The 24490-nt window shown below is 32.4% G+C and overlaps 5 protein-coding genes and 4 non-coding genes across 10 annotated transcripts; 4 read left to right on the forward strand and 5 right to left on the reverse strand.

Annotated features, from left to right (window-relative positions):
- Window positions 1-136: 136 nt before the first annotated feature.
- LOC125833667 (40S ribosomal protein S5) lies at window positions 137-2686 on the forward strand. The gene is made up of 5 exons (XM_049512839.1): window positions 137-221; window positions 303-460; window positions 1516-1787; window positions 2163-2366; window positions 2467-2686. Exons 2-5 carry the CDS (start codon window positions 338-340, stop codon window positions 2519-2521), a joined length of 654 nt encoding a protein of 217 aa, XP_049368796.1. The 5' UTR covers window positions 137-221; window positions 303-337; the 3' UTR covers window positions 2522-2686.
- Window positions 2687-4284: 1598 nt separating this feature from the next.
- Window positions 4285-5142, forward strand: LOC125834202 (ethylene-responsive transcription factor ERN1-like). The gene has a single exon (XM_049513375.1). It carries the CDS (start codon window positions 4285-4287, stop codon window positions 5140-5142), a length of 858 nt encoding a protein of 285 aa, XP_049369332.1.
- Window positions 5143-5638: 496 nt separating this feature from the next.
- On the reverse strand, window positions 5639-5710 carry TRNAM-CAU (transfer RNA methionine (anticodon CAU)). Its single transcript has one exon. It is a non-coding gene; the product is annotated as a tRNA-Met (tRNA).
- Window positions 5711-7180: 1470 nt separating this feature from the next.
- Window positions 7181-10750, forward strand: LOC125834179 (jacalin-related lectin 3). 2 transcript variants are annotated; one of them, XM_049513366.1, is made up of 8 exons: window positions 7181-7285; window positions 7527-7739; window positions 8063-8560; window positions 8625-8870; window positions 8966-9451; window positions 9646-9681; window positions 9780-10001; window positions 10392-10750. In XM_049513366.1, exons 1-8 carry the CDS (start codon window positions 7283-7285, stop codon window positions 10686-10688), a joined length of 2001 nt encoding a protein of 666 aa, XP_049369323.1. In that variant the 5' UTR covers window positions 7181-7282; the 3' UTR covers window positions 10689-10750. The 2 variants fall into 2 exon arrangements, with proteins under 2 accessions (XP_049369323.1, XP_049369324.1); XM_049513367.1 differs by lacking the exon at window positions 9646-9681.
- Window positions 10751-13026: 2276 nt separating this feature from the next.
- LOC125834322 (uncharacterized) lies at window positions 13027-14837 on the forward strand. The gene is made up of 2 exons (XM_049513476.1): window positions 13027-13725; window positions 14473-14837. The coding sequence occupies exons 1-2, from the start codon at window positions 13099-13101 to the stop codon at window positions 14587-14589; spliced, it is 744 nt and encodes a 247-aa protein (XP_049369433.1). The 5' UTR covers window positions 13027-13098; the 3' UTR covers window positions 14590-14837.
- A 575-nt stretch (window positions 14838-15412) lies between these two features.
- On the reverse strand, window positions 15413-15492 carry LOC125835060 (small nucleolar RNA SNORD36). The gene has a single exon (XR_007443389.1). It is a non-coding gene; the product is annotated as a small nucleolar RNA SNORD36 (small nucleolar RNA).
- A 175-nt stretch (window positions 15493-15667) lies between these two features.
- LOC125835052 (small nucleolar RNA SNORD36) lies at window positions 15668-15747 on the reverse strand. The gene has a single exon (XR_007443388.1). It is a non-coding gene; the product is annotated as a small nucleolar RNA SNORD36 (small nucleolar RNA).
- Window positions 15748-16282: 535 nt separating this feature from the next.
- On the reverse strand, window positions 16283-16400 carry LOC125835065 (small nucleolar RNA U19). Its single transcript, XR_007443390.1, has one exon. It is a non-coding gene; the product is annotated as a small nucleolar RNA U19 (small nucleolar RNA).
- Window positions 16401-18844: 2444 nt separating this feature from the next.
- Window positions 18845-19212, reverse strand: LOC125834392 (arabinogalactan protein 14-like). The gene has a single exon (XM_049513542.1). It carries the CDS (start codon window positions 19053-19055, stop codon window positions 18873-18875), a length of 183 nt encoding a protein of 60 aa, XP_049369499.1. The 5' UTR covers window positions 19056-19212; the 3' UTR covers window positions 18845-18872.
- Window positions 19213-24490: the final 5278 nt, after the last annotated feature.

Consider the following 24490-nt stretch of genomic DNA (forward strand, 5'->3'; position numbering starts at 1 on the left):
AAAATCAAGTGAATATATTGTTTTGTGGACAAAAAATATAATAAGTAGGGGCCTCAGCTGTTTTGGGCCTAAGTAAAAAGCCCAATATTTACTGGGCCGAGCTGATACACAATAGCCCAACCCTCTTTGACGAAACCCTACTATAAAAGCTCTAGGGTTTTATCATTCTCATTATCTAATACAGCAGCAGCATACAGCAGAAAGACTCTTCTCCCCGGAAGGTAAGCCGGCGGCTCATATTTCTCTGTTTATGAAACTCAAAATCAAGCAAAATGTATTTGTTTAACGATTAGGTTTTACAGGTGAATCAGAGCAGGCAAGAGAAGTAGAAGAAGAAATGGACGCAGGTGTAGTTGCTGCCCCCGCCCCGGCCGCCGCCGCCGCCGTCGATGCAAGCAAAGAGAATAAGGTTCACACTGATGTCATGCTTTTCAATCGCTGGAGCTATGATGGAGTTGAGGTAGGTTCCGAATCTCTTTGATCGTTTTCATATTCGATAGCTTTTAGCAGCTCATTACTTTGCTAGATTCGAGTTAATTTTACTGCATTTTGTGTTTTTTATACCATGAAAATTGCAACTTGTAGCACCTGAGATTATAATGGAAATTCGAAAATTAAACTAATCTGGTTGGGGTAGCTTTGTTATGAACTTCTATGAGTAAAAACTAATCTCGTTGATGTAGCTTTGTTATGAACTTCTATGAGTAAAAACTAATCTCGTTGATGTAGCTTTGTAATTTTTATGAACTTTTACGAGTTTAAACTGATCTGTTTGATGTAGCTTTGTAATTTGTATTAACTTTCATGATATGAAATGTTAAAGACTCGTTTTTTTACTCTAATGGATTAGGATACATATAAGCAGAAAGATATTAATGTGGTAGATGCGTTGATAGCAGCACTAGCCTAGATTCTACATGAAGTGGCTGGTTACATGTATTTTCATGGTCAATTTATCCATTTAGCACTAGAAGTTCTATATGTTTCCTAATGGTATATATATCTTTAACAAAAGGGGGTGTTTGACTATGAAAATTGATTATTTGGAAATAGTAAGTGTTTGTTTTCTAAGTTAAATGATACTATTTGATAATTAGAGTCGTGATTGGTCATAAATGCAAATTGGAGTTGTTTTTGAATTTTTAGGAGTAATTTGGAGTCATAAAAGTAAAGACAAATTTAATTTTATGGCCAAATGTGAAAAGTACAAAACTTTCATGGCTAACTGCCTCTTTAAAGACTCAGTGAACATTGGACCTTGACTTGAGCTACTTAAATGAATAAAACTTGATCTTAGAAAATTGGTATCAACCATGTAAATATTTTCCTCTGTACCATGTTTTTGCTAGTTTCTATTGAATCCAAGAGTTTGTAGTTAGTGGAAGTTTTAATATTTTGTCAGTAACAAGCTTCTGCGTTTATACTTGAGTACTACTTTAAGCTCCATCAGAGACTGCAATCTTGAATACAATTTGTAAGATCTGTCATTAACTATGATCTCAATTTCTGGTGAAGATCAATGACATGTCTGTTGAGGATTACATCACAGCAACTGCTAACAAGCACCCAGTTTACATGCCACACACAGCTGGTAGATACCAGGCCAAGCGTTTCAGGAAGGCTCAGTGCCCAATTGTTGAGAGGCTCACCAATTCTCTCATGATGCACGGAAGGAACAATGGAAAGAAGCTCATGGCTGTTCGCATTATTAAGCATGCAATGGAAATCATTCATTTGTTGACTGACCAAAACCCAATTCAAGTCATTGTTGATGCTGTTATCAACAGGTTAGCTCAGATGATGAATCCTTAATTCATTTTCTTTTGAGTGTATCTAAATTACGTTGTTGATTACCCATTGAAGTTGATTATTTGTTTAGTTTTGAGGATTTTGTTGCCTAATAGTGTGCCTGTTTTGGAATAAATCTATGTTCAGTATTTGCAACAAAATGTTGTTTTTTGCTAATTCTGAACTTCAATATTCAAAATTCTGGTGAATAATTTTTTCCAGGTGATGCTTAGACTTTAAACACTATTTCATCTTTCAAATACTCTTTTGCAACTTCAGATCAAATAGTATTTTTCCAACTTCAATGAAATATGTCTATGTGCCAACTATATCTGTCTCATTGATGACTTATCTTCCCCATTTTGATCATTTAGTGGGCCAAGGGAAGATGCAACACGTATTGGTTCTGCTGGTGTTGTCAGACGTCAAGCTGTTGATATTTCTCCACTTCGTCGTGTTAACCAAGCAATTTATTTGCTGACAACTGGTGCACGTGAGAGTGCTTTCAGGAACATCAAGACCATTGCTGAGTGCCTTGCTGATGAACTCATCAATGCTGCCAAGGGTTCTTCAAATAGGTAAAGGCTAAAAACCGAATGTTCACTTTAACATAGTTAAAACTGTTTGCATGTGTGAAACTTTGTTGCTTACTACTATGGATGATCTTTGTTTCTGCAGCTATGCCATTAAGAAGAAGGACGAGATTGAAAGGGTTGCCAAGGCCAATCGTTAAGAGATTGATGTTGGAGCAACTTTTGCGAGAGACTTTTTGGTTATGCTATTTTCTCATTTCTGTTTTCATGTAGGCACTATAGCATCTGCTACTCCTTATGGATTTAGTTTCTTGGAGGATTTATGTTTGGTATTGTTATAAATGTTAAATTTTGAAGTTACTTTATTCGTGTTTTCAGTAGAGTTTTGTTAAACACATGGTATGCTATGATTTATTTTAGATGTTACAAGTATGAAGATGCTTCAACTGTGTGTTGGTTAGCCCATTATGCAAGTAGTCCTGTTTAAGCCCATTTGCACTCGTTCATTAAACAAGTAAATGAATTAGATAAGAATATAGTATACAACCAACGGTAGTACTAAAGTTTGGACAAATACAATATGGCTTAGTTTTATTACTATGGAATGACAATACTAGAAAAGGATATTAATCTTTTCTAATAATACTATGGCTAGTCAGATTTGAGCTCTATATTATGAATTAGTGATATTAACTATAAAGATTAACTTGTGATTATTTTATAAGTGATCTAATCATGTAAGAAAATTTACAGACAATTACCTCTCTTCACATTAGCAGCCTTCTTGTCCTTGTCTCTCAATTTAAAGTTAACATTCCAACCAAAAGTGCAAATTTGGCATTTTTTGACACACACAAAAATGTTCGAACTTATTACAAAGAAATAATTGCTGGGTCATTATCTTTGCATCAATTAATAATGCTACCCAAATAATAAAAATAAGGAATTTTCTCTAAATCAATTTTAACCTTTTGTTATTTGGATTGTTTAAGAGGCTCTCTATTTTGCCTCCAAGTGGCAGTAATTCCATATCCTTTGCAATTTCCTTTCATTATTTAATTGACCTTAAATAATGGTAAGCTTTTACCAAGTCCAACTATGATAAACCAATTGAACTTTCATATATATATCTTCCCTATATTATGTTTATAATATTTTCCCAACAATAATTCCATCAGTATAACTTAATAATGCCATTTAATTAAGATTATTGTCACCTAAATTGTTTATCATAGTCATGATTACCTGATAAATTTTGTAAGACCGTTGTAAATTGATTTTTCAGGATTCTTGAGGGTCCTGCTTTACACTTTTATGGGATTACATTGATTATGTTGTTGTTGATGTTATGTGGATGTAACCAGGTCAACTAAAATTGAATGAAGTTTTGGATTGAAAGCCAAAATCTTGAAAATGAAATTAGTCACAAACATTGTTCAAATTTTGGAAAAGTAATAGTACATAAAATAGTGAGGAATGAGTCATCCTTTAAGATAAAATAATAAATCTTCAATTTTCTAAGAAGAAAAAAGGAACTATATTACCTAATACCAAACAAACACAATAAAACAACATAAAATAGGACAACTCAACTTCTGAACTATACATAACTCAAAGTTTTTCTTCTTCCTTTTTAAAAACTAAATAACCATCTAATATTCACTAGCTCGACTAATTCAAATCTGCACTGCATAAAAGAAGCACTCCCTACCATAGTTTTTTTCATATCTCAAAATAGGAGCGGAACCACAGTGCAACTTTGACCTAGACCCTATCATAAACTCAAAATTCTAGCTCCGTTTCTGTCTCAAACCTTCATTTTTGTGTAAATAAATAGCTACCACAACAACAACAAAAACAAAGACATGTAGGCAACTTTCTACAAAACCTTTAACAACTCTCAACTCTAAACACCATCAAAACTCCAACTTGCCTCTTCTTTTTACATAACAGTTTGTTTCCAATGGAAATCAACTTTCAAACACATCATCATCAAAACACAGAAATTTCAATGAAAAAAGTAACCAAATTCATCAAGGGAAGAAAAAGAAGCAATAATAGTAATAGTAACAAGTTTGTTGGTGTAAGGCAAAGGTCTTCAGGAAAATGGATAGCTGAGATTAAAGACACAACACATAAGAAAATAAGAATGTGGCTTGGAACTTTCGAAACTGCTGAAGATGCTGCTCGTGCTTACGATCAAGCTGCTTGTCTCCTTCGTGGATCAAACACACGTACAAACTTTGTTACTACTCGTGTTTCAGCAGATTCTCAACTTGCTTATAGGATCAAAAATCTTATTGATAGTAAGAAAATTGCAAAACAGAACAAACAGGGGAACTCTGTTTTTGCTTCAACATGTAGTGAGAAAATTCAAGAAAGTCATGAAAAAGTACTTAATTCTTGTGATGAAAACAACATATATAAGCCTACAACAATCGCGACTACTATGACTCAGTCTCAAACAAGTTGTGATCGGCTATATGAATCCTCACTGACTACGTGTCTTCATTTAAATTCATCTGAGGCTACCAACAACGAATTTTATAAGCCTGATATGATGAGTTGCTCGAGTTCGTGTAGTTCACAACCTCAAGTGTCATGGGGGTTTGAATTTGCTCAAGAATTGTTAGATTTTCCTATTATGGATGAGAGTATAAGTGAAATGGGATGTACAGAATTTGAGAGAATGAAAGTGGAAAGGCAAATATCAGCATCGCTTTATGCTGTGAATGGTGTTCAAGAATACATGGAGAATGTTCATGATATTGATGATTTATCTCTTTGGGATCTTCCTCCTTTATGTTCTTTGTTATCTTAAAAAAAATTCTCCAATTGTTTATGTTGCCAATCATTATTTTTGCTTTGCTTTCTGTTCTTTGAGAATTAGAAGAGAGAGATGAAAGAAATGTAGTCTAGAGTTAATCTTTTGTTTTACCCTGCCTTGTGAAGATCACTCGAGTGTCTATGATAGGTTCGATCAGTCTCGTAATGAAACAAAGTCTTTTTCATTATTAAAGCTATTATCACTACTCACAACAACTCAATTAATCTGTAAACTACTCGAGGCTTCATCCAGGGCCTTGTTAAGGTCACCCGAGTGTCTATGACAGATCCAATCAGTCTCGTAGTGAAAAGAAGTCTTCTACAATATTAAAGTTATTATCACGACTCACAACAACACAATTAATCTGGTACACTATTCGAGGCTTTATCCGGACCTTGTGAAGGTCACTCGAGTGTCTATGACAGATCCAAATCTCCAATCAGTCTTGAGGCTGCATCCGGGGCCGTTGTTAATCAACAAAAAAATGTTATATCAGAGCCAGGTTTCGATCCTGGGACCTGTGGGTTATGGGCCCACCACGCTTCCGCTGCGCCACTCTGATGTTATTGTTATCTTTCTGCTCGTTTATTATTTAACTGTTTTTAGTTTTATTCAGAAAAAAAGAAGAGATACTCTGATGTTGTTAAATTGTTTTGATGGAATCTTCTCTTTTACCATAAGATTAGATGTGGATATACCTTGTGTGATTCATGTTGAAACATATAATCGAGGGTGAGTGCAGGGCGAACAATTTTAAAGCGGACTCTGCATTCATTAAATAGAAAAGATCAGTTGCAATACATAATGATTTGACTAGTAACACACATTAGATGGTTGACAAACCTCAAGGAATATGTTCATTACTTTCTCTACACATTTTGTTTATAACTTATAAGTACCTTCCTCTGTGTACATTGTTCAACAATTAAGCATTTCAATGTGTTCATTCCTTTCTCTACACATTTTAATTTGGAAGTACCTTCATTTATGTTTCGTCGTTCCTCCTCCACAACTGTATTAGTAATATTGATCTATTAATATATCAGTTATGTGCACGTCCATTATCTAACTCAGAAATACTCAAAAAAATCAATTTTGCAACTTCATCAACACAATGACTATATTAGCATTGAGGATATTACACATGAAGATAGAAGTTCAAAAGTCAGTTTTCAAATATATAGTACACAAATATACCTGAGGAGATGTATATATTAGTAAGGCGAAGCTTCGATTTCTTTGCCCACTGTGGAGCATTTCACATAAAAGAAGTCAGTTGATATTATTCAAATATGCGAATGCAGAATAACACAGATTAAGTCGTTGAACATGAAAAAAAGAAGGTACATGTATAACGTCCTAGCAAAGTTTTTCGAAGCATCCTCCTTGCTTCATCCACAACAGTAGGCTCAAAATCAACAAAATACAGCCTGAAACACATGTTCAATTTTTTATATAAAGAATGGAATATAAAAAGCAGACTTTTGGTGCTTCTTGGAATATATATCTTTCTTTCTAGGGTCATTTCTGTAACGGTAAGGGTATATGTGAGTCACTTTTGTAATGAGGAGTATATCAACTCTAAATCGCAAAGTTAAGGGATATATGTGAACCACTTTTACCTTCTTTCTACTTGGAAAATTTGGACTGCACTAGTGATCAACTCAATGCGAGGACGAGAGGCCAAGCATTTCCTCAGCATCTGTAAATTTATTATTAATCAATTATAGATGCTATGTCATTATCAAAATGGCTAGATTCATATTCAGAAAATGTACTATTTTTGTTGATGATATGAATATGATTCCCCCCTTTTATTTTATCCAATCTCTTAGAAAGTTGTCGTTGGACGATTACATTTTGCACTGTATGAGAATTTCTAGACCTATATGTGTATAATGGGGCATATAGTCAAAAGTACCAAAAGCATAATATGGACTGTGGAGAATCATGTTCTTTTCTTTTCATAGCTTTCTCTCCAAAGTGGAACCTATAATTTGCTTCTTCCGCGTTATATATATTCTAAACTCTTGTCAACAAAGTCGTTCTTTCTCAGGCTTATATATACCTCTCATGTGAAACACCAAACTATCTGAGTCTCCTCCTCGGGCATCCTCAATTATCATCCTTCAATATGGTAAGCAAGCATATGTCTTATTTGATCTTTTTTTTTCTTTTGATAACCGTGGTGTTGGGGCTAGCTTGAGCGCACCTTGACTAATTCCATGGGATATTTGTCACCAGCAACCAGGTAACTCTGTCCACTAAGGCTAGAACAGGTGGAAAGATTGATAGATTGATTGTATTGATCTATTGATTGCTTTGAACAATTAGTATTAGTGATTTGATTGAACATGAGAGTGAATCATCTTTTGTAGAATTTCGAGGATCATGGGAAACAGACCATTTCAGTCGGACCATGGGGAGGTGAAAATGGATTGCACTGGGATGATGGAGTTTATTCCACCATAAGGCAGCTAGAAATAGCTCATGGAACAGGAGTTGATTCGATTAAGGTCGAATATGACAAAAATGGAACCTCAGTATTTTCCGAGAAGCATGGTGGCGGTGGAGGTGCTAAAACAGACAAGGTTGGGATCTTTTGTATCTTGTACTACATGTTCTTAGCACATTTATTTCACGAAACTTTCCATTTCACTGAATTACTGAGACTATTGGTGATAGTCGTGGAACCAGGATTTTTACTATGTTGGTTCTAAAATATGAAAAGTAAATACGCGAAGAAGTCAAAGGGGGTTCAACATCTACTGTATATACATAAATAATAATTTTAACTATGTATAATTAGTGTAATTTGAACCCCCTTGGCCCTACTTAGCTCCGCCCCTGATTGATGAGCTTCATAAAGTTGTTTTTAAGACTATTTGATGTTCTTCTTGTGCTTTTCTTGCAGATAATACTTAGCTATCCAGATGAGTTTCTAACTTCTATGCACGGATATTATGGTAGCTTGTACGAAAGGGGGTCAGTTTTTGTTCGATCACTTACATTTGAAAGCAACAAAAGGACGTATGGACCATATGGTGTCGAGCAAGGAACATATTTCACTCTACCAATCTCTAGGGGGAAAATTGTTGGCTTTCATGGAAAATCTGGCTGGTATCTCGATGCTATTGGAGTATACATAGAGCCTATACATAAGGCTTTACCGACTCATTCTGTAGTTCAATCTCAGCAACTCCATTCTATCGGTCATTCTCATCAAAGCATTGTCCAAGGGAGGGAAACTTATGAATACTCAATGATACAAGGAAGTCTTGGTAAAAATTTTGATCTCATTGTTGCAGTTAGACACAAGGAGGATCACAACAAAATTTTACCTCCCAGCGTACTTTCGAGACAAACATCTAGTTCTGATCACGATTCTAGCTCAATCGAACCAAATAAAAAGGTAAGTAAACATGTAGTAGTTATTTTTTATTCATCAAATGGATTTTCTAAGTACTGTGTTTCAGGTGGCAACTGTAGCCCCTGCCCCTATCGAAAGAGTCCCATCGAAAACTGTCAAGGGTGTTGTGACATATTGTCCCTGGGGTGGAAGTGGAGGGAATGTCTTTGACGATGGTATCTATGATGGTGTTAGGCAAGTTTACTTGTCACGTAACGTGGGAATCGTTTCAGTAAGAGCTTGTTACGACAAAAATGGACAAGCGATATGGGGAAGTAAAAATGGTGGTACTGGAAGTTTCAAAACCGAAAAGGTATTATAAGTCCTGTTATGATCAACTAGAATCAAATTTAGGCTTATTTGTTCTTAGCTCTTTCTAATACACATCTATCCTTGTTCCATTTTCAGATAATATTTGATTATCCATCAGAGATTTTGACTCACATTACAGGCTACTATGGACCTACCATGATTATGGGACCGAACATTATACATTCGTTAACTTTTCATACCACGAAAGGCAAACATGGACCTTATGGAGAAGAACAAGGACAACAATTCTCAACAAAATTGAAAGATGGGATGATTGTTGGCTTTCATGGGAGGAAAGGAATGTTTCTTCATGCACTCGGTGTTCACGTGTTGGAAGGAAAAGTTGCCCCGTGCTTACCTCCAGCCCCAGCCCTCAACGCGGTTAAACCAAATGCAGCATCTGTCCCATCCTTACATTCCTCAGCTCCCCTCAAATCTAACAAACAAGTTGCACCAATTGTCCCATCTTTAACTCACTCAGCTCCGCTGAAACCTGCCAAACCAAAAGCATCATTTGTCACTGAGGCTGATGATAGTACACAATGGTCCTTTAAACTAGGAAGAAAAGGACTTACTGATGAGGTATGGAGTTATATGCTCTGATGTTTGCTAATACGTTCGTGGCTAAAGATACAACGTGCTAAAAGTACCTTTAGAATCTTGTAGTCTTTAACATATCGTGTCATTTCTTCAAGAGCATGTCATGAAGTAGAGAATTGAAATGTTGAAATTAAAAAGTTCCTAACTTTAGAAATGTATCATTTTTTTTGGAACAGACGAAAAAGGGAAAGAGAACAATAATATGGAACGGAGTGAGTAACAACACGTCAATCCCACATAGAAAAGGGGGAAAATGAAAAAAACTAATACTAAGGTGATAACTTTTTTCATGTTTTTTGTTTAATTTCAGGGAGTCCAAAAGATAGTAAAAGATCCAGCACCATATGGACCTGGTCCATGGGGTGGAGAAGGTGGAAAGCCATGGGATGATGGAGTTTTCACTGGGATCAAACAGATAATCCTAACACAAACATCAGAGGCCATTTCTTGCATCGAAATCGAGTATGAACGGAATGGACAATCTGTTTGGTCAGTAAAACATGGTGCAAATGTTGGGAAATTCACAAATAAGGTACACAAACACTAACATCTCCGTATTTAACCAGAGTTAACCGTCAAAAACACACCTAATACATTCAAGTTCTTTGAGTTTCATACCTGAACCATCAGGCGCGTGAGTTTACTACATGAACTATCACCAACTCTTTATCAAAACACACCTCGAGTATCAAATATTTACTCTTCCTACCTGAAATATCATCATCGTTCAAGTAGGAAAAGTGAACAACAGATGGTCGAGGTATGTTTTCATAAAAAGTTGGTGATAGTCAGATAGTAAACTCGCACAGTTTGATAGTTCAGGTATGAAACTCGAAATTTTTAGATACTTAGCTTTAAAGTGTTTTTAACCATTCACTCTTTAACTGAATGACAATAACCAAGTGTAGCAATTTTTTTGCAGGTAAAATTAGAGTTTCCTCATGAAGTTTTAACATGTATTACTGGATTCTATGGTCCTATAAGTAAGGATATGGGATTGAAAGTGATAAAATCATTAACTTTTCACACAACTAGAAGGAAATTTGGGCCTTTTGGAGAGGAATTAGGAACATATTTCACTTCATCAACAACAGAAGGAAAAGTTGTGGGATTTCATGGTAGGAGTGGAATGTATTTGGATGCAATTGGAGTGCATATGCAACATTGGTTAGGCAATCAAAGAACTTCCAAGAATCCTCTTATGAAAATGTTCCACTAAAGTTTGATACTTATTTCATGTTTTTGAATAAAGAAAAGTCAAAACTGAAAGTCTATGTTGTTCAGACTCTTTAAAAATGTTATCGGATGTGTATCAAATCCTTCAAAAGTTATGTATTGTTGGAGGATCAAACACAAATATGACGATACTTCAAAGAGTATGACCAACTTAGGTGGAAGTGTCTTATGGAACATCTTCTTATTAATTTGACTTGTGAGTTGTGTGTTTGTGAGTGAATAAATGAAGTATTTCTGTAATAATATTTGGATTTTGATGAAAATGTTTTGACATATGATTTGAACTTGAACATGAAGGGAGAGTAATTTAGTAGTTACATATTCACCCTGCACCCATAAGGCACACAAATAAGATTTTTTTTATTATAGTTATAAATTTACATGATCGATTAATTTATTCCGTTCAAATAATAAGTGAATATAAGAGATTATTTTCTTATCGTGAATGAGCTGCTTACTTTTCTATCACAATGACAAATGTCCATGCTTTAAATGATGTTTTTCTCTTTTCCTTTTGGTCCACGTTTATTAGTTGTCTACCCTTAATTACCTATTCATTTCCCATTTCATAATTTTATTTTAGAAGTACTAAAAAGTTAAATTATACGTCAATTTTATCTCCTTTTGGAACTCTTCGATGGCTTTTTGTATGGTGACAAAAAAAAATTCTTGCTACTTCATTTTGAATTTGATGGCATTAAATGTGCATACTTCTTTTAATTTTTGCCCTTCCATTTCCATTGGAACTAAAAGTATATATTTCAATTTCTTTTGATTTAATATTTATTTTTTGTGTAAACGATACTTATATAATTATATCATTATATTATAGCAAAAGCGGTAAAAATTTTACACCGTAAATATACGCATTAAGCATTGTGTTTTCTTTTTCAAATCTTCTTAGTGAAAATCCTGAATCTTCCATCCGTTTATATTTATTATTTATAAAGAGAGAATTCTTTTTGCGAATTTAGTTTTGCAACAATTAAACTCATATGTAACCGACGTGTTTGGTTAAATATTTTCTTTAATGTTAGAAAATTTTGTTTTTTCTAGAAGATTAAATTCCAATCTAGATGTATACCTAAATTGAAATATTCTATAGTGTTTCAAATACAACTCCCTATAGTGCTGCCGTTGGAGGTTAAATGATAAATACTTGTAGATTTTGAATTAGATATTTTAAATTTTTCTCCAAAATATGAAATTTCCCTTGATAAATAAATATTTATCGTTAAAATAAAATTTCTCAACATAAATTTAAATTAGTCAAATTTCAAAATGAATAAATTAATCGAATTTCAAAAACGAATACCGCGTAGTAAAGTAATAAACTCCCTATGGGAGTGGTGATAGTGAGGGAAGATGTCATGATCAATTCTCATTCAAAGGGAACTCCAACAAGCAATCTATACTTTTTCTTTTCTTCTTTTTCTGTACTTTTCATTAATTTCATAATTAAAACAAAAAAAAAGTAAATTATAAAAGTGTCTCTTGATTTTTGCTAATTGGAACAAAAAATTCCATAAGTGAGGGTTACAGTAGAAATGAATTCTTTGGCTAAGACTTCTTTTTTTACTCAATAAGTATACATCAGAATGGATCAAATAGAAGGAATTTGAGAAGTATTTTTCTTTTATCCAAAGTGACAATAAACTATTCAAAGTTATCAAATCAATATACTAAAAAAATATTCAATTAATAATCCAAAGAAATATCCAGTAGACAAACAAAAAAGGATTCCTTCTACATGGGCCCTTCTGCACCATCACTATATTTGTCACACGTCTGGCTGATAAGCTTCCACCTATATATTGTTTCATTATTCTGATAAGTACAATTGGAAATAAGTTTCTTTTATTTTTAATTAAATATTTTAAAATTAAATCTAGAAGATGGAAAAAACAATCTATAGAATACTTTAACTCCACTTATATGAGTTTGATCATATTGTTGGTCTCAAGTACAAATAAAGAAGAATGATTGATAGTAGGATGACTGTCAATGTAAAATTTATCAGTTCATAATAAATCTTCGTAATTTTATATTATAATAATATGAGAGGAACTATAATGAAGACGTGAGAATTCATATAACAAATCTTAACTTGTTTAAACCTGAAATGCTATTATTATTAAATTTTATGAAACGTAAATCTGAATTAGTCGATAAGTAATATTACATGATAAAGACAGGGGGGAAAAAAATCTATCAAGACATTTCCCAAATGGCTTGTCTTATTGCATACAATTCCACTTTATGAAAGTCACCCCTACCCCCTACCCCCTCTTTATTATTACTCCAATAATTCAGCATAAAAAAGATCAAAATCTCAAAACTATATCACCTCACTCTTCTAGCCCCTTTCTTCCTTAGATTTATTTTTCTTAAAAATGGATCTTGAAGAGTGGGAGATTCTTCCTGATGATGGATTCCTTCAAATCCATGATGATGATGGAAAAATGATATTTTCAAGAAAATATTCATCTGATAATTCCAAGAATGAATTCAACATGAATTATTTCATTTGTCCATCTCCAAAATCATCTCAATTTGTTGACACAACACATCAATTAGTCCCTTTGGATCCAAATTTTCAAGAAACCTCAAATGATCAAGAAAAGGTTATTATTCCCAAAGAAGTCATAACTAAAGTCCCTCTTGAGCTTAAAGTTCCAAACTTTGGTGAACATCATGATCAATTTGCACAAGTTTTTTTCAAGAAAATGAAGGAAAATGAATTTGACAACATGAAAATGGACTCACCAAAGTCTATTAACAAGAATCTTTTGTCACAATTTGAGGAGAAAACAGAGGATTTTGAGGTTGAAAAAGATAAGAAAATTGAAGAAAATGGTAATAGTGGATTGAACTTGTTGAACAAGAGTTTAAATGGTATTGGTGCTATTTGTTCTTTTGGTGTTGCTGCTGCTGCTACTATTTGCATCATATTCATTGGTAATCACCAAAAACATAAGCAGAATCAGAAGATTAGGTTCCAAATCTTTACTGATGATAAGGTTTGGCATATTTTTCAATTAAATTTATTATCTTGGTTGATATTATAGAATGTTTTTTAATCATTTAAGCTTTTAGATAAAATCGCGCATTTTAAAGTTGTTTTAGGGTAAGCAAAGGTCCTGAACCCAAATAGGTGTCTTGAGAGACTTGAACCTTACACCTCTGGCTATGATAGGAATCAAACCTTTTATTCTATTTGGTTAGCCCACTTAACATAGGATGAGATTCTCGATTGATTTGATTGAATTTCATTCTCTCACTATTTAGAATAGTGGAGCTTTCAATCAAGATCTTCTTGGCTCACTTGTTTGGGCTCCCACTCGAATTAGAACCTTTATATTGGTAGACTTTCGACTCAATCTAATAGTCTTCCTATCGGGCAGCTTTGGATCCCCTTCACCTCCTGACCCCGATCCCTAAGGCAGATTTAGTTCAGGAAGGGGGCTTCAACACCCCTAACTCCAACCCTCGATACGATTCTGCTCCCTATTCGTGATCGATCCATAAAAAGGAATCAGGTCTACACAGTCTTATCATTCTCTAGAACTCATATTTGGTAGATCGAAAATAACCTCTCTACTTCCCAAGGTCCCCACGAGGAAATCATGATTTTTTTGCTAATAAGGTGTTCTCATCGTATTATAATAATTGTTCCAACATCATCACTAGGTATGTTATTGTTGTTGTCGCTAATATTTAGTGAACCCGATCTAAGAAACCTGTTTTGTTTTGTGGGATTAATGCAGAGGATCAAGCGTGTAGTTCAACATGCAACAAGATTGAATGAAGCAATTTCAGCAGTGAGAGGCGTTCCAGTAACAAGAGCACACATTACAGTTGGAGGTTACTATGATGCTCTTTAAATGTTTGGTCCACGGATCGTAAACTTCTTTTTTCCAAAGAAGAAGCAATAATGACGGTATCTAGAGAATAAGTGTCAGTTAACTTTGTGCTATCAAACTCTAGTACATAAATATAGGATTTTTATTATAATGTTGTATATAATTCCAAGATTCTACAGAGCTTATAGTAAAGTCTTCTATTATGAGAAATTGGTGTATGGTTAAGATAAATGCAATATTATTCCATGAATGTTAAATTTTGTGGTGAATTTCATGTGTGTTTTTGTATGTTTTTTGCGCCTTGTCTTTTTTAAACGAAATTTAAGTTATATACCTGATAGTCCAAGTTATATAAAATATAACTAGTAAACAATTGTTGCTATTAGTGGAGACTGAGAAAACCAATATTACGGATAAACTGATTTAAATTAAGATGTTTCAACCAAGTTGGGTAGATATTTTATTTTTATTAAATATTCAGTAGAAATAAAGAAAGGGATTGATCGAACTAGTCAAACAAATTCAGTATAAAATGATATTTATTTGAATAGTGACTAGTGACCTACCAATTAAATTATTTCCCTACAATAATTTAGATTGATCAAAGCTCCCCTAAGTCAATTAAATATTTAATCATATTCAATGTTTATAGATAGAAAATTAACTATACCGAGTCTCTAGCTTCAAAAACTAAGACATGATGTTGTAATATCACAAAAATAGGGATATAATAATGCTGTTATAACACAAGTTAGAGTACGTCACTCAATTCATTTGGTTTAGAGGATGGTTATCAAGGCGTATAATTCTCAATATCTTTTAGGTTAAAACCTCAAGGCAATTGGAGGCATCAGTTTTAAAAAGCTCGAATTTTGGATCATCACAGTTTGATCAGTCCAAATAATTATAATTCATCATCTGCCTCAAGATATATATACTTGGCTTGAGTCATTAAATACTTAACAGCACTCGATATTTATATAAATATAGCTTTAATTAGCTTTAGGCCGAATAAAGGCTAAGCTATACTCGATAGTTATATCGAATTAAGTTAAACTAAATCTTAGTTCCTAAAGACTAAAAAGAATTATAAAAATGAGAGGCATCAGTTTTAAAAAGCTCGAATTTTGGATCATCAAAGTTTGATCAGTCGAAATAATAATAAATCATCATCTGCCTCATCAAATCAAAACAATAATGTAAACTCAACAAATATTATAAAGATCCAATCTTTAAATTTATTGAATGTATGAAAGAACCTATAGAAAAGGAACAGATGAGAGGAAAGAAACAATTCAAACCTCTCAAACTTAAATTCATTAAAGAACAAATCTTTAAACTTTTCAGCTCAAGATTTAATTCTCAAAATATTACTATATGCCCCTGTCTGAACCTAATGAATTTTTCAATAACTCATTAGGGAATTCTTGAGGCAAAAATTAATAAAGAAGAACAAAGTGAAAAAGATCCAAAGATTGAATCTTTTGAGGCAAAAATTAATAACTAACACTCAATTCATATACCCTTTTGGATTTTATCAACACCATCCTCATTGGATTTTATTTTTTTAAGAAAAAAAATTTACATGAAGAACCAAAGATTGAATCTTTGAGGCAAAAACTAAAAACTACTAATCAATTCTAATACCCTTTTGGATTTTAAAAACACCATAATTATTTTTTTTGAAAACTTTCTTTAGAAGATTTCAAGAAGTGGGTGTCCAAAAGATGCTTGAAGGACAATTGATGAAGAAGAACTAAAAAGAGTTCTTTCAAAAGGTCTTAATTGAAAGCATCAAAAGATTTAGTTTCTGCCTCCTAACTAAGCCAAAATATGAAACTAAAATTTGTCCATATGGCTACTCAAAGAGGCAATTGGTAAAAATAATTTATGCATAAATACTACAAATTACATAAGAACACGAAGAAGAAGGCAAAGGTGAATTGGAATTGGTGAAGTATTGTGATATTGTTGCTGGTGAATTATGAGTACGATATGATGATTTTATTGAGAGGGTTTAGGGTTTCATTGAGTAAAATCCAACAATTGGGTTGGCCCAACGACATTACCTATTTTGGGCCCAATAGAAGAATATGAAAAGATGGGTATGTTATTTGGACATCGCTATTTAACATGTAAACATTTTTTTATAAATTTTTGCATGTTTGTTCATATTGGGACTAGTTTAGATACGTTGGTGTAGGGGTGTGCATTATTTGGATTGGTTTTTTGGACTTCTGGTTTGGTTATGGATTTATAATTTATTTTGTTTGGTTTTTTGGTTTTGTTTCGGATTTAGAAAAATAAAAACCGAAAAACCAAATTATATTATATATATATGTTTAGAATTAAGTTGGAGTTAACCACTTTTATCCCTTTTTAGTTATTTTTCATTATGATTTAGTTTATTTTTTTATGTTTGGACATCTATAATTGATATACTTTTAAGCATTGTGTTTTACGTTTTACTTGAGATTTATATTAAAAAGTATATTTAAGAAATTTAATAATATATATATATATATATATATATATATATATATATATATGTATTGCAAATATAACTTTGTTATGTTTTTAACTATTGACATAACCGATTAACCAAACCAAAAAAAGAAAAACCAAACCAAACCAAATTTATTTTGGTTCGGATTGGGTTACACTTCTTCAAAACCAAAAACCAAAAAGCCTAAACCAAATAGTATAAAACCAAACCGAAAAACCGAATGCACACCCCTACGTTGGTGTTTGGAATTAGCCTTGATAAAAATGTAACTTCAAGTATAAAAATATTTAAAAAGTTATCTACAATTGATGTTCAAGTAAAATAATTGAACTTTAGTCATAAGTGTGCATGAAATTCACGTAAAAATATCTGAACTTTAGTTAAAAGATTGAAATGTTGACATATAAAACTTCAAACACCTCATGCGAAATGGGTATGGACTTGGGGGTGTGTTTGCACTATGAACATGGCTTAAATAGTGATTTTGAAATCGGGTATCTATGTACTTTGACTTGAATTATGTAGGCATGTTTGATATGATTTTTCAATTCTCATAACTAATAAGATCAAAATATATTATTTTTATTGAAAAATAAATTTCATAAGAGATTTTCTAAGCTTACTATCTCTTTTCCACCCTCCAACGCCTACGTTACAATAATAACACTTGATACATTTTGACAAGTGAAGTTTAAAAAGATTAAATTGTATGCAGATTTTATTTTTTATTTTTGTGAGCGTAAAAATTGATTTCACTATACTCTCAGACAAAAAGAAAAAAAGAGTCCCTAACTAAAACTAAATAGATAAAGAAAAAAGAGGCAATCCCACATGCTTCGAACAACTTACACCGACAAAATGTGAGGTGTAGAAGAAAGCACTATCCAAATTGATTCCCAATAATAGTCCCATTTTTTTAAAAAAAAATATTAAATTTGTAAGCACAATATAGAAAAACTTCTGTATGTATTTTAATTTTTTTTATCACAAATTATTTGTTTTCCTTTTCTGATTAATAATTATTGTACTTCTTGTGATATATATTTATATGTAGTTATCTTTTGAGCTCACAAAACCCTGAGGGGTAGCTCAGCTGGTAAAGGCCTGGGACAAAGTCCTTCAGGTCGCCGGTTCGAGCCCCAGCAGGGCCACTGGAGGCATTACAAACCGGCCGTGTCTCCAGGGCCCCGTGGAACTAACCGTGGTGGACCCGCCTTGAAACAGCGGGACCCGGTGGGTATAGCTAGTCGGGTTCGCAAAGCGACGCCCGGAAACCACGGTTAAAAAAAAAAAAAAAGCTCACAAAAAGCCTTAGAATTTGAATCATCTTTTTCCTCTTTTTGTAATATGTAGTGCTGTTGCTATATATAACAACCTTGAGAAGAATTTAAACGTAACATCATAATGTTTATTTAATTTAGAGTAAAATGAGTCATCCCAACTCTTATTAGTGAAAAAAAAAAAACTAATTTTCACTCCACAAGTTTCCAATATTGTTTTTGTTTGATGGAAAAGGAGAAATTAAAGAGTAAAAATCACATATTATAAAGTATAACAACATAAGTTTATATGTGCAAAGTGACAATATCACAATGAGATATAAATATATAACAATACAATCAAATGAATCTCAAACTCTTCATCTCAATGATCTAACACATTGAGTTGAAATAACCAAAAATAAATAAATCTACACATATCACATATAGTCTATCTCAATAAAGAACTATCGCTTCATTAGTCTGACTCAATAAAGAACTATCGCTTCATTAGTCGACGTCCATACAAGCTAGCTCAATCAGAAGAGAATTCCAAATGCAAGAGCTACAAGAGAGGCAAAAACGGTAGGAATGAATAGGGTAGCATCCGAGGCTGGAGCAGGAGCAGGCGCATCCGCTGCAACTACATTTTGAATTTCAGACAAGGCTACCAACACAATCATCACAACCACCAACAAAACATTCATCTTCATTGCCTCCATTGTTGCAAAATTTAAAGAAATTAAACTATTTTTTGAGAGAAAAAATAGCACAATTCACAAACAAATTGTTGAAAGAAAGAAAAAAGCAAAAATTTATAGACAAAATGATGTGTGTATAATATTACGGGCAGTGCTGCCCGAAGAGACCGTTAGTCCAACTACATATATGCCTTAAAAATTTCAAAATTTTCATATATATAATTATTCGCTCATCAAAATAATAATTAAAAAAAATATGTCGATTACATATTTAAAACATTATACATAAAATTTGGGTATTTATACCTAATAGTGTATATATTTTTTATTTATTTAATTACTATAATTATTTTTAATCGATCAACCAAATATATCAATTGGGCAAATTATTTGGAACTATTGATTTTTTGAGGCTTATATGCTGCCCGTTAGCTGACAGGGTGGCTGATTGGCCTTTGGTATGTCATACAGCTGTAGCCATGATATATTGGCTCATTTGTGGGGTTCACTTGATATTCATTAATTATAAAGAAATTAAATATATAGTTTTTATTTTTATGGCTACAAAATCATAAAATAAAGGGAAAAGATGAAATGTTTTCAAATTTATAGTATTTTGAATATTATACTTTAATTTATCATCATAAGAGTTGCGATGAAGTGGCAATACCTTCTCACTTAATTAAAAGTCTTAGAGGAGATGATATCTCCCACAATATGATATTTCCTGATATAAACTTGAATTTAATCGAACTCCATTATAAATATCAAACATCGAATTGAAAATAATAATAATACTAAAATGATATCTCAAAGGGTAAAATTTGAAAGTTTTTCTTTTTATGAATTAAAATATTGGAGTAATTGGGTGGTGGAGAGGTGTATTGAGCTGTGTGGATGATTTTCTCTGCTGTCAAGGAGTATTGTCTTGGCAAATTATGGCCTAAGGCTAGGGGAGGTTCACTTTATTATATGGTATTCTTTTTATTTTCTATATGGACACTTAACGCACAATATTGAAGTGACACATAAATTTTAAAAATATATAGGTAATCATTTTTGTAGTAAAAGTGAGTTAAGATGTTTAAATATGCATACTTAAAATTGAAGTATTTGTCGCCAGTTGAGGTCAAATTTGAGTATTTGTTTATGTATTATGCTATCTCAGAACTGCAACCAAGAAAAAACAAGCATTGAAATATGAAAAAACAATGGAGAATGACATTTCTCCTGCTGGTGTGAAGTATTGTAAAACAAATTTGCAGATTTATCAGAAATTTAAAGACTACAAAGCATTGCTTGGACTCTTGCACCTGTATCGAATCCTCCAAAAAATGTATTACTTTTGAATGATCCAACACGCACATGACAACATCTTTTAAGAGTCCGGGCAATCAAAGTTACTGCAAAACAGAGTGATGCAGACAAACTATGGTCTGCAATCAGAATTGATGACACTGCTATGTCAAAGTTCTAATAAAGATGGATAAGAACTAAAGAACCAAACATGTGAAGCTGGTTTGTTCGGATTCTCCAAATATAACATCACACTCGTATTGAATCCTCATACAATGCATTACTTTTAAAGAATTTGACACATACCTAACGACATTTTTGAAGAATTCAAGCAACATATTTCACAGGACTAAGGATACGATAGTATACTACTGATAAGAGAAACAACGCTTAAAAATAAAGAAGATGCAATGAGGAAATTACTAGTGAAGACAATTAGGTACCTCAATAAGTGTAATTCAATTAAGTAAGAAGAGAAGGGGGGGTTAACTTATGAATACAAATTTCAATTAAAGCATGTTTACAGATAACAAAGAAAGTTATACCTTGATACCTCAAATATGTGCTTGAGTTGAAAATTGAAGGGATAATATCAAGAATATAACTATCAACCAAAGTGGTCCTTGAAAATGACAAAATTGACATCAGAATAATTCCTAATAAGATGACTCAAAATATATTTTGTTCTAACTCTCCTAAAATATCGCCGCACCATGTTAGATTCTCCAAATATGCCTTACTTTTAGAGGGTCCTACGACACACATTTAATTCACCGTTGCTAAACAAATATCCACGGTATAGAAGAGGTAATCCAGCCAAATATATTGTTTCCAGTGTTTCCACATTTAAACCATTGTTATTGATTCCCAAAAATATGCCCACAAAATTAATAACCAGAACTCAAGCAGCAAAAGCAACAACACAATCCTCAAATTCACCAACCAAAAGTTAATCTTCTCACTGACAAAAAAGAACCAAAAATAGAATATGTAACCAATTGATATATCAAAATCAATCTGGAAAAGTTAAACAACAGAATAACAATCAGACTATCATCCATAGCAACAATAACATATCCATTGTAATCCCACAAGTGGGCTCTGGGGAGAACAGTGCATACGAAAATCTTACCCCTACCTTGTTCATGTAGAGGTTGTTATTGATAGACCCTCGGCTCAAGGAAAGTATAAACACAGCAGATAGCAATCAGACTATCAAAAGTATTTGTTGATAGGAAAATGAAAAATATTACTATTAGGCATCAATTGGCATGTGGCTGTGAATCTTCAAGATACAAATCAGAATATGAGGACCAAGAAGAACAAGATGAACAAAAATTGATACTTGGCATGTGAGTATTCACAAAAAGATCCAAAAATGTAATTTTTAGCCTTAAGGTCTTTTTTTTGTATAATCAATGAAGAACTGCAACAAACTAACAATCAAACCATACATATTCTTATTTTTTCTTGGTATCCAAAACAAACAAACAAACTTAGAACTATTAGTTGGCATGTGGATGTGAATCTTCAAGATCCAAATCAACCTGAACCAAAAATTGAAACTTGGTATGAGAGCATTCACAATAAGATCCAAAGTTGAAATCTTTAACCAACTAAAGATACCAAAATCTGACTAAAGGCCTCCCCCCCCCCCCCACCCCCACCCCATATAACCAATGAAGAACTACAACAAAATAACAACCAAACCATCAATCTGAACAAAAAACTGAAACTTGGCATGTGGGAATTCACAAAAAGATCCAAAGTTGCAATCTTTAACCAAATAAAGACACCAAAATCAGCCTAAAGGACTTTTTCCCATTACAACCAACCAAGAACTACAACAAAAACAACACCCAAACCATTAATCTGAACAAAAAATTAAAACTTTGCATGTGGGGTATTCACAAAAAGACCCAAAGTTGAAATCTTCAACCAAATAAAGCTACCAAAATCAGCCTTAAGGCCTTTTTATCATTACAATCAACCAAGAACTACAATAAAATTAACAATCAAACCATCAAAATTACATGTTTTTGTTCTGAACAGGGAAAAATAGACAAAAATTGAAACTTCTCTATAACTTTGACTACAAACTAGGCATCAATAGGCATGTGGGTGTGAATCTTCAAGATCCAAATCAGAATCTGAAGACAAAGAAGAAGAAGATGATGAAAAAGAAGGAAAAGATAGATAAGGGTTTGGTAAAGGAAAGCAAAAAAAAGTCCATAAACAAAGAGCAAATCTCCTAAATTGTTGACATGGAAAACAAAAAAGAAGATAAAGGACTTCATCACTGCTGAGTCTTTCTGGGTTACAAGCTATGTATTGACACAAATCTGCAGATACATTAGCCACACCAACAATTATTGGACTACTGAACACCATTTTGTCCAAATTTTTTTTTGAAATTTCTTCTCTTTGATTATTCACTTTTTATGCTGAATTTCTTTGCAAGATTTTGTAGGTGTCAATGGATTGACATGAGGTGTTTTTTCTTGTTTTGGTTTGTTTGGAGACTTGCTTAGGGATAGGAAAGTGGGAGAAAAAGGGAAAAAAACAAAATTTTAAAGGGAAATTAGTTTATGTTTTATTATTAGGGAAAAAAAAAAAAAAAGGAAAGGCTAGAAATGGTAATTATTATTTTTTTCTCTTAAATTAAAATTGTGGGTTTTAAAAAGGAAAAAAATAAATGTCATTACTTTATTGTATTTATTTCTCATTTAGAAAAGGATAAAAAATGTGAAATTAGTAATATTTAAATTTCATTAATAATTTGGTACAATTATGCTCTTGTTATTGTTATATAAGTGAAATGAATAGAGTATGTCTTGTAATATTTATTTACTTTTAAGTCGTCATAATTTGATGAGTTTTTATCCTAATGATACACCTATTGTGATGTCTATTTTCTATCTGACCTCAGATTGATTACATAAACAATAATATGTAATAAAACATTACGTAATTAGGGTTAACTTGTTTGACATTGAGACGTAATTATTATTATTTATTTATTTATTATTTAAAAGATCTTATCACAATGTTTGACTATGCAACTGTAGGATATGATAGATATTGAATTGGAACTTTGAAAGCACAATTTTATACTTGTCAAACTAATTATCATTCAATGCATATATAGCCATCACGCAAACACAAAAATCTCTAGACTTCTTCTTAAGTTTACTTTTAGAGCGTATATCCCTCCGTCCCATTTTATATGTCATTCCTTCCTATAAATAGTTTGACCATAATATTTGTCATTTTATAAAATTTATGCATAAATTACCATATTTTATCTATTATACCCTTGATAGAATAGTTAATTAAAGTTGACTTAAGAAAACATTAAATAAGGGTAGAAGGGTAAAATTACATCATTTCTTAATGCAAATACAAAGTAAAAAGGTGACGTATAAAATGGGACGGAGGGAGTATTATTCAGGAAGAAATTCAATGACCAAGTTATGAAATAAAGGAAACAGTTGAGTATAAGTCTCCACAAGTTTTGAATTCGTCGCTGAAAAATTCACACGAAAGAAAATGAAGAATTCTCAATAAAAACAATAGGTAATCTTTAAATCGAATGTAAAAGTAGTTTTTCATTAAACATCTTCTTCTTTTTTTCTGTAACTTTACTCTCAACCTGCATTATATATTCAAAAAATGCCATTTTCAGCCACTTCACAAGCTACATAATAAAAATATGACTATCTAAAGTGAATTCTCTCTTTTATAATTGACGTCAAATTTATCGTGACTCTAACTCAAAAGAATGCGGACATAAAAGCTACATAAACCCTTTCATCTTGCGCTTACCTATTATATTTTTTTTCCTTTCAATTTCCTTTCCGATTGGAGCCACATAACTATTTTTTCTTGACGCTCCTAATAAGATTTTTTTTTTCATATCAACAACTTGAATACAATACCTCTTGATCCTACTTACAAGTTAATAATCATATTTTACTACTTACCCTACCAATTCTATCCCATATCTTATGCTTTTTGTTTGTAATATTGTAAGGTAGTAATATATGTTTTTTTTTCAATAAATAAAAGAAGGGGAAAAAACAAAGAAAATCGCTTTAATTTATTTATTTTATCTTTTTAAAATTATTTTTTCTATTATGACCAAAGAAGAAATTTTTTCA

Source organism: Solanum verrucosum, unplaced genomic scaffold (assembly GCF_900185275.1).
Source record: "Solanum verrucosum unplaced genomic scaffold, falcon-dt-bn FXZP01000285.1, whole genome shotgun sequence".
Taxonomy (NCBI): domain Eukaryota; kingdom Viridiplantae; phylum Streptophyta; class Magnoliopsida; order Solanales; family Solanaceae; genus Solanum; species Solanum verrucosum.

Bases quoted from the DNA above. Each gene is read 5' to 3' on its own strand.
- LOC125833667 (XM_049512839.1), top strand. From the start codon at position 338: ATGGACGCAGGTGTAGTTGCTGCCCCCGCCCCGGCCGCCGCCGCCGCC. The intron at 461-1,515 runs GTAGGTTCCGAA...TTTCTGGTGAAG, and splicing joins GGAGCTATGATGGAGTTGAG to ATCAATGACATGTCTGTTGA. The intron at 1,788-2,162 runs GTTAGCTCAGAT...TTGATCATTTAG, and splicing joins GTTGATGCTGTTATCAACAG to TGGGCCAAGGGAAGATGCAA.
- LOC125834202 (XM_049513375.1), top strand. From the start codon at position 4,285: ATGGAAATCAACTTTCAAACACATCATCATCAAAACACAGAAATTTCA.
- LOC125834179 (XM_049513366.1), top strand. The intron at 9,682-9,779 runs GTGAGTAACAAC...GTTTAATTTCAG, and splicing joins GAACAATAATATGGAACGGA to GGAGTCCAAAAGATAGTAAA. The intron at 10,002-10,391 runs GTACACAAACAC...ATTTTTTTGCAG, and splicing joins TTGGGAAATTCACAAATAAG to GTAAAATTAGAGTTTCCTCA.
- LOC125834322 (XM_049513476.1), top strand. From the start codon at position 13,099: ATGGATCTTGAAGAGTGGGAGATTCTTCCTGATGATGGATTCCTTCAA. The intron at 13,726-14,472 runs GTTTGGCATATT...GGATTAATGCAG, and splicing joins AAATCTTTACTGATGATAAG to AGGATCAAGCGTGTAGTTCA.
- LOC125834392 (XM_049513542.1), bottom strand. From the start codon at position 19,055: ATGGAGGCAATGAAGATGAATGTTTTGTTGGTGGTTGTGATGATTGTG.